This window comes from Tenrec ecaudatus, chromosome 3, assembly GCF_050624435.1.
Source record: "Tenrec ecaudatus isolate mTenEca1 chromosome 3, mTenEca1.hap1, whole genome shotgun sequence".
NCBI classification, from domain to species: Eukaryota; Metazoa; Chordata; class Mammalia; order Afrosoricida; family Tenrecidae; genus Tenrec; species Tenrec ecaudatus.
In genome coordinates, this window is record NC_134532.1 from 90,310,312 (window position 1) to 90,319,931 (window position 9,620).

General features: G+C 41.8%; 1 protein-coding gene across 1 annotated transcript in view; it reads right to left on the bottom strand.

Annotated features, from left to right (window-relative positions):
* The window catches only part of PLK4 (polo like kinase 4), a 28,907-nt gene extending 19,659 nt beyond the window's left edge, over positions 1-9,248 (bottom strand). Inside the window, exons 1-4 of the mRNA XM_075543819.1 lie at positions 9,007-9,248; positions 8,257-8,352; positions 5,855-5,950; positions 5,663-5,777 (exon numbers count right to left, since the gene is read on the bottom strand). Of these exons, the coding sequence (XP_075399934.1) occupies positions 5,663-5,777; positions 5,855-5,950; positions 8,257-8,352; positions 9,007-9,036 (337 nt within the window). The 5' untranslated portion in view covers positions 9,037-9,248. The remainder of the gene's footprint in view (positions 1-5,662; positions 5,778-5,854; positions 5,951-8,256; positions 8,353-9,006) is intronic.
* Between the last annotated feature and the right edge of the window lie 372 nt (positions 9,249-9,620).

Below are 9,620 nucleotides of genomic sequence, written 5' to 3' on the forward strand. Positions count from 1 at the left end.
TAGAGTATTATATTTAAACATTGGTTTGAGGCCAGTTTTATCAACCGAAACACTACTGTGATCACTTTATAATATTCTCTAATTCTCTTTAAAATAACTAGGCACTCCCTTTTAATCTTTTCCGTTTCAACCGATAAATTTTCAATATGTAGTCAAGGGAAACTAAATTTTATTAGCACTTAGGATTTATTAGGGTAACTACACTAACCAAAAATTCATAGCAATTAAGATCAAGAATAATTTATAACTACACAAGAAATTCATAAAGAAAAGTTAGGCCAGGCAAACTCACTGCCATTGAGGGAATTCAGATTCAGAAATTATTCTCAAAGAGAGCCGAAGTTTCACGTGGTTTCTGCGCCTATAACCTAACCGACGTGGACAGGGTCACCTTTCTTCCTTCACACAGTCGATGGGTCTGAATTGCCGTAAAGGTAACAATCCTGTACTTAACTCACTGCACCACAAGGGCTCCTTAAAAATATCAATGACTCCTATCCTCCTTGAATGTAATCAGTCATCAAATTTAAGGATGCTTTTTTAGATTCTTCCTCTATGTGCTTACCAAACCAAACTTACTGTCACTGAGTGAATGGCAACTTACAGTGACCCTATGGGATAGGGTAGAATTACCCCTTTAGGTTTGTGAGGCTGTCAAGCCTTTGCGAGATCAGCAAGCCAAATCTCTCTCTGCTGAGCAGCTAGCGAGTTCCAAACGCTGACACTCTAGTGAGCAGCCCAATGTATAACCCACTCCGCAACTATGGTTCAGATATTTTTAAATCTATCTATCTATCTATACATTACAGTAAATGTCCATTAAAAATAGTAACAAAATCTGTTTCATTACTTTGTCCTACTTTACAATACTTGAAGATCTCTCTTTCAGCACACACAGACCTTCATTTTATTTAACTGAACATTAGGATCATCTGTGATATTAAATATAGCAATAAACATTTTCATGTTTGTTTTTTTGTGTGTATACGGTGTTTTTTCTTATAGTGCATTCCAAGAAACAGAACCACCTGGATGAAAGATACTTTATTTTAGTTGGCATTCCATAAGTACTCTTGAATTTGAGCATTTCTTCATGTTAATTTTACTTTACTTTCAGTAGTCTCTACTGTCCAATTTTCCATTTAAAATCCTTTTTATTTCTATGTAACACACATTACGTTTTTAACAAGAATTTGCCAGCTAAGTATTTTACAAATATTTTCTTTCAAATATTTTAAAAAATCTTGTTGACACTGTCATACACAATTAAAAAAAATTAAGTCAAAATAATAATTTTTTCCTTACATCTTTCCCAAGTTCTTTTTGAAGGTGACCTTTGTACAAATTATAGGCACCATTTCTTTGTTATCTCCTAATATTTGTTTTACAGATTTAAGTATTGTTTATGCTTACAACTCCTAAATTAAACCTGAAGGCTACATCTCTATTATATGCAAATTGTAATGACCTACTTGACATCTCCCCTTTAGCTATCTCAGCTCAAATTTTACTTGACCTAAACATTCTTAATTTTTAACTCCATCTTCATCACTACCCCAGACTTCCCCAGTCAGTTAATGGCCCCACAATCACTGTTCATCAATCTGGACACTAGGTAGAATACTAATATTTCCTTCTCTTTAGCTATCCCATCTGTTTCTTCAGCCAGAAAAGTCCATTTTACTTCCTAAATAAATATTGACTCCCCATCTTCCTTCCATGTATCCTGTCCCCACCCTGGTGCAGGCTACCATCATTTCTGATCCACACTCACAAGTCTTCCCGTTTCCCTGGCTGCTCCCAATTTCACATACATGAAAACTGAAGATCCTCTTAAATATAAATTAGATAATATCATTAGTCAGTTTCCCAAGGCACTTTAAAAAGGAAATTATGAAGATAAGGGGCTGCTATGGCACCGCAGGTAGAAGGTCTACGTATTCCCTTTAAAATAACTTATTCAGCTGTACATCTTTATCTGCTACAGTTCACTCCAAAACCACAACAAGCACACATGAGGGGGGACTTCCTTATTGTGATGAATCCTATGGCCTGTTTATGCCTCTACTCTAGTTCACTGAGCTCTAGCCACTCCGGCCTTCCCTTGGTCCTCAGGACGCTGAATAACTTTTGTGCCCTGCGGCTTCTGCACTGGCTCTTTCACCCCCTTAGCTCTCAGTTTATATGTAGCCTCCCCGGAAGCTTTACCAGCTCATGGTAACTTCTATTAATTTAGGTTTTTCTCAATGACCTTACACTCTTCTATCATTTCATTTTCAGTCCTCAATTGTATTTGCGATTTTGTCAATGGTTTATGATTTATTTTCTGGAAATCTCTCCCAGTAAGAGAAACTTTAAGAGGGCACAACTGAGAGATGTGTGAAGATAATTTAGTCCTAGCATCTGGCTTTCGTATTAGCACCTGTTGCTACTAGTTGGCCATCGATTCAGACTCATGGTCACTCACACCCGGGGTGTCAAAGTATAATTGCGAAACACACGTTTTTTTGTGGTTATTGTGGTTTTGGAGAAAACTTACATCGGAGTTAGGTTCATTTAACAATTTCTATGCATAATGTTCAGTGACACTGGTTACACTTTTCACAATGGGTCATCATTCTCATTCAGGTTGTTCTTTGTCCATTAATCTAGCTGCAGTTGCCTTCTCATCTTTTGTCAAAGGTGAATGTTGTTTCCTACGTCTCAGTAAGATGACTGTTTATAAAGGAACACAGGAATCATAGGTAATGTTTATTTTATGAGTCATTCTTTTGACGGAACGCTAGGAATGGGTTGAGTTTTGGGTGTTTTCCTCTCGTTTCTGGCTTTTTAGGAATTTGAGTTTTGTTCTACACCCCTCACCCCCCATTGTACCACGGATCATCTATTGCATCTCCCTGGCTTGGGCACTCAAGAGCGGAACAGGGGTAGCTGGGCAATATCTAGTTTCAGGTCTTAAGGTAGGTGCAGTCCAGGTTTATGTAGACGATTTGTCTTGTACACGAGTTTCTTCTTTTGAGTCTTTGATTTCATTCTTTTTCTTTTGTTTCAAATACATACAGAACAATAATTATATCTTAAGTGACTAATTCACCAACTTTTAAGGACCTTACTCCCCAAACTAGGATGTAGAACATTATCTTTACGCTATATTATACCAAATGACCAAATTGCTCCTGAGATTACTTTTCTAAGCCCTCAAACCTAAGCCTGGGAAATATAAGATATCTAGAAAGTATTTATAATTGTTGCCACTACGTGCTTTATCTTATATGTGAATATAAACAGCACACATAAGGTTACATTTACCCACAAAATCACCTATGTAGTCCTACTGTATGTCCATCTCTTTACACACACACAATGAATGTACTTCAAGAACTTGGTGGAAAACCGATTTTAAAAATATGCATACATATGTAACCAAATACAGTTTTAAGTTGTTATTACTGTTGCAAAATTCTATGTGTTGTGGCTTTTACCTACATAATTGCTTATTATTGTGTATTTAGGTCATCCTTTATCTTGATCAAGTTGTACTAACTTCAACTTAATGCTTTCCAAAAACCAAACTCATTGCTACCGATTATATAGGACTGAGTAGAACTGCCCCTGTGAGTTTCTAAGATTGAATATTTATGGGAGCAGAAAGCATCATCTTCCTCCACCAGAGTGACTGGAGGTTTCGAACTGCTGACCTTATGGCTAGCAGCCCAATATGTAATTCAGTATGCCACCAGGGATACTTGGTGTATACTATCTACTAAAGCAGAGTTCTCAACTTGTGGGTCACGACCCCTTTGGGGGGGTGTTAAAAAACCCTTTCACAGGGGTCACTCGATTCATAACAGCAAAATTAGTTATGAAGTGACAACAACAACAAAAAATTATATGGGGGGATCATCACAACATGAGGAACTGTATTAAAGGGCCACAGCACTAGGAAGGTTGAGAACCACTGCTCTAACGGCTGTGACCTTCTGGAAGCACAATAACAGGCTTGCCCTCTGAGGAGTCTCTGGGTAGGTATTTGTGCCACCCAGAAACTCCAACTGGCACCTACCCCAAACCCAGTGCCACTGAGTTGACCCTTATCAACCCTATAGGACGGAATGGAACTGCCCTATATGGGTTCTAAGATGGTAAATCTTTGGAGAGGCTTTTTCTTTATTCCCCCCGTCCCTGCCCCGCAACAGCTTTATTGGCTTATAATTCATAGATTGTACAATGCAATAGTTCAATCACATCAAGAAGAGTGTACAATAATCAACACAATCAGTTTTAGAACATTTTCTTCATTCTTCTACTCATTATTAGCTACCCATTTCCCCTCAACCTCCCCTGCCACACCCCCAAGGCAATCCAGTTACTGTCTCTATAGATTAACCTTTCCTGGATTTCACATACAGTCTTCTTAAAATACAAGCCAACGAACAAAAAAACCTAACAAGAATACCAAGGTAAAACAGATAAAAACCTCAACTGAAAAGCAAAAAATATTAAAAAGTACAAAAATTTAAATAGATCGTAAGGAAGATCAAATAATAGGTGCTAAATTGTAACCTAACTGCATCTGCAATCATCCCCTTTCCAATGCATTTCCAATGCTAGCTAGGCTGTTCACATCCCTGGTCCATGGTTCCAGGGGACGCACCGGAGAATTAATCCCCTTCACTTTTATATACTGACACAGCTTTAACATAGGTCTAAAGGGAGATCAAATGAGCAGATACTACATTTTGACCTCACTACAGAAACCAGGTGTTCATAATTTAAGTTCTGATGCCGTTCTCTCCTTTAGATTTAGATTATATTTCAATCCTTGGATCACATAGACTGGCGCACTTCCTCCATGTGGACTTAGTTGACACCTCACTTAGATGACTGCTTGTTTGGAAATAAGTCTTGTAAGACCCGAGAGGCTATTCTTTTTGATAGCTGAGCACCAACTAGTTTCTTCACCACACTTAGATATAACACCCATATCTTCAGGGATCTCTTCATGAGTCGAACATCACGTAGGGTCGTGTCATAAGAACTGTTGTTCTCTTGGGGCTAGAGTAAGTGCAAGTAAGGCTGCAGCTCTTTACAGAAGCAGACTACCACATCTTTCCTCTGAAAACACCCTTCAGTTCGCAGGTGAGCACCACAGCTCAGTTGGCACCTGAATGAAAATGCCCTGCCATCAAATCGCTTTCAATGAACAGTGATCTTGTAGAAGGTTTCAGAGGCCGTAAATCTTTATGGGAGCAGAGTCTCATCTCTATCCCTCAGAGCTGCTGGTAGATTTGAACTGCTCACCTACTGGTTACGAGTCCAACAGTTACCCAACAGTATCACCACCGAAAAAAATGAGTAAATATACTTACAAAATAAATTACATCTAATCCATCAAGAATTTAATCCATTTTATAGTGTGAAACAATGCTAGCTTTGTTTTCCCAAATGACACTAATTGTCTAAGAACGGTCCCCTTAAGAGTTCTATCGTTGGACTTTAAATGCTATGTCAAATACAAAAGTTTGATGTACACACAGATCTGCTTTGCTTGCACCAATTGAAATAATTTCATCAAACAGCACATATTACAAGATAGCACATTCTTCAAAATTAAAATTTAACAGTCAAAACTCATAATTAGGAGAGGGCGGAAAAAGCCTACCTTCGTTTTCTGAGAAGGGTTTCATTCTGTTCTTTAAATATCTGTTCATTTCTCCATTGTGACACATTTCTAATACCAGGTACACGTAATTGCTATCTTCAAAATAGTTATATAGCTGAAATGTGAGAGTGAATAAGTTATAATAGACAAAAAACCCAGTCTCTTTGACAGCTTATAGGATGTGTATCTTACCTCCAAGATAGAAGGATGTTTCAATTGGCAGTGTATTTTCACCTCATTTTGGACTCTCTGTACCATTCCAGCTTTGTACATGGCTTTCTTATCTATCTAAAAATAACAAACGATGGGTTTAAATGTTGATGATAAAGTTTCAGAAGTGAAATTGTCTAAAGTCAACTCTGTACCATACAACTCAGCAATTCCACTCAACGAAACCTTGAAAACAGATCTGCATGTCAATGTTTCTGCATTTACTCACAGAAGCCAAAAGGTGGAAAACAACCTAAGGGTCCATTAGAAGGTAAATGAATAAATAAAATGTGTTACAAATAAATAAATCTGTGTTTGTGTATTGACTATTATTCAGCCACAAAGGAAAATGAAGTGGATACATACCATTATGGAGAAACCTCGGAAACATTACCCTAAATGAAGCCAGTCAGACATGCATTATATGATCTCACTTATACAGCCTCCCCTTTTCTTTCCTTTCATGATACCTAAGAAGTTCTACAAAGAAATGCATTTTCCTTCTAAACAAATTTCCATGTGTGTTTTATGTGAAAGTGAACCTAGCAAATTAGTTTCCCATTCAACAATTTATACACATATTGTCTATGACATCTGTTTATCCTTGCATTATGTGAACATTCTCCCCGTTTCCATCCTATCTCCAATTTCCCTGTCCTTTTGAGCAAATGCTTCCCAAGAGATCTATTGTTGGTTTTCCAGCCAAGCAAATTATTCATTGTTTATCTTATAAGCTAATCTATTATTTAGTTAAAAGGTGATCTCTAGGAGTGCTTAGTTTTTAAAAGGGCAAAAGAATATCGTAGAGATAGTCTTAGAGATTCCTGCAGTCTCTATTCATCTAGCAAGTTTGATCTTTTTAATGAATTTTGAGTTTTATTGCACATTTTTTTCTACCATTCTCCTCTGGTCCGAGGGTAGATGAGGTGGTGGTCTGTGCAGGCCGTTAGCCCTGTGGACAAATTGCTTCCTTAACTCTTTGGTTTCCTTCATTCTCCTTTGCTCCAGATACAAACAGATTCATAGTTGTTCCACAGAGAAGTTTTAAAAGCACCAATCAGGGCTGCTTTCCACAACCAAACTCACTGCCACTGAGTTGATGTCGAACCACAGTGACCCATAAGGCAGTGTGAAATCAGCCCTGTGGGTTTGGGAGACTTAGTGAGTAAAAAGCCCAGAAGCAGTAATACTTTACAGATGGGAAAATGTGGACCAAAGAAGTTAGAGACCTCTTTATTAGCTTTACAGTTCCACGACACATAACACTGTCAAGTGTGTATGAAGAATCAACATAAATAACTGATGGGAAGGATCAGGACTGACAAACAAAAACAGCTTAATTTCTCTAGGCCGCAGTTACCTAACGTGTAAAATGGAAAGAAAAGCATCTTTCACAGGATAATATGTGTTTAGCAACAACAAAACCCACTGCCATAGGGTCAATTCCCACTCATGGAGAGTGCACTGCCCCTGTGGATTTCCAAGACTGTAAAACAGTCTCACCTTTCTCCAGTGGAGTGGCTGGTGACTTTGAATTGCCGACCTTTCAGGTTGTAGGCCAAGGTGTAAAAATGTGTTTAAAGTAATTATAAAATACAGTAAAATCTAGGAGAGGCAGAACCTAGGCAAGGTGGAAATGTATCAAGAGAAGAAAAACTCAAATATTGTCCACAAAACAAGGGGCAGAAAAGAGCTAAGATTTTACCCTGCCCAAAGCAGAAGGCACAGAAAAATATGCAGTCCTATCAAGTTCTGCCTTTCACTGTAATTATAATTTTTAAAAAGGTTAACATTAAAAAATCACTTCAACTTGTCAGTCTCATGTACTTTTACCTCCTTTATGAAGCCCAGTTATTATTTCCCCATGCACCTAAGAGAGTGCTTGGTAGTGCATACTCCGTTCTCCCAGTACATTCTAACAGAGCAACCTTCCAACAGAAACAAATTTATCCCACCTCTAAAACAAAACTTCCTTTCCATTTCCCAGTTGTACATTTGTTACGTTTGTTAGACTCATTTCCAATAATCAAAAATAGTATTTCGGATGAATTCTGGTAGAGTGTACAAGACAGAACTATGAACAAGTATATGCTTACTTTTTTATTTCACGTTTCTACCAATTACTCCAAGCACACATAATCACCGCAGGTACCCTGTCTATTGATCACTGAAGATGAAACATGTATGTACTACACAATGAAATTAAGCAAGGTCAAGCCTCTCCAAAGATGTCCTTAGGCTCAATTGCTGAACTTGGCTGTTCTCTTGCCGAAGCAATGAGCTCTTCACATAATCAAAGAAAAGGCTGACAGTTAAGGGAATCGCTGACATCTCAAATAACACAACTTTAGTTACTTGAGAGAAGTCGATTAATATGTTCTTACCATTTTGATTGCAACTTCCAAACCGGTGTGAACGGACTCAGCCCTGTAGACACCAGCAAAGGATCCTTTACCGAGCAGATTTCCAACTTTGAAGTCCTTCAAAGTTAAAAATGAGAGATTATGTGTGACGAGTCATGGGAGTCGAAAGGCACACTGAGATGGACAGGAAAGTGCAAGAGTTAAAACGGATAGGGCAGTGACATTTGACAAAATTCGGACGGGTCGCACACACCTCGATAGCGCAGGTGCTGGAGGTGGGTTGCATGTTGCTCCCCAGCCTCCTCCAGGCTGGGCTGCACGCGGAGCAGAGCGGACCTGAGACCTGCGCCGCAGCGCCTTCCCCCCACTCTACCCAAACCCCGGGCAACCGGCCCGCCAGCACATCCCGCCGCAGCGCCCGCCGAGGTAACAGCCATCCGCTGCGAGGGCGGGGGGGCAGCACCCCTTCTCCCGGCGCGGCGGCCGTGGCGGGACAGCTGACGGCCAGCTGCGGGGGTGGGAAGCGGGGGCGGGACCAACAGCCTCCCACCCACCTGCGCCGCCGCCTCCGCGGCCCCGAGGGGCGTGCCGCTCCGCCCCGACAGCCGGGCCGGCCCCCGGGGCCCCGGCCGCCCTCCGGCGGTTCGGAGCCGACCCAAAGCCCACCGGCGCCCGCTCCGCCGCCGTTAGGGCCGCACGACCCCTTCCCGCGGCGCCTCGAGTCCTGCCGTCCGACTCCCCGGCCCCGCTGAGACGGCCGAGTCGTCTCACCTCGATCTTCTCCCCGATGTAGGTCGCCATCTTCCCCGGCCCCGGCCGGGGCTCTCCGGGCTGGCTCCCGCCACGCACAGCCTCCGAGGCAGCGCTCCACGCAGCCAGCCGGTCTTGGCGCCCATCAGGTTCAGCTGTCTAGGCCGCCGCTGCCGGCGACGACGGGACAGCCACCGAAAGGTTGACCGGACACCTTCCGAGGCCTGGGCGGCGTTTCCGCGCTCCCATTTTGAAAAACTCCCGCCGGTTGCCGCCCAGCGCGACCGGCGGTGACGTCACGGGGCGGGCCGTTCGGGAGCGGCTGCGTCGGGGCGCGCATGCGCGCGGGCTCGCCTGGGCTCGCCTCCCTTCCGCGGTTCCTCCGGCCTCCGGGCTCTCGGTTCTTGTAAGCTGTCCCGGGACCCGGGCTGGAAATGCCCAATAGACAGGCCGCACGACGCTGGAAAGCGCTGGCCCTGGAAATGGCACTTGTACTACTGATGGCCTAGCCACTTCGTGGTCTGAAAGTCAACGGGCAACTCTAGAAATCCCCAAATGTCGAATGTTTACACTTCATTGCACGTGACGAAACATCACTCTACTGTTTAAACAAACACAGTTTACTTACACTGATT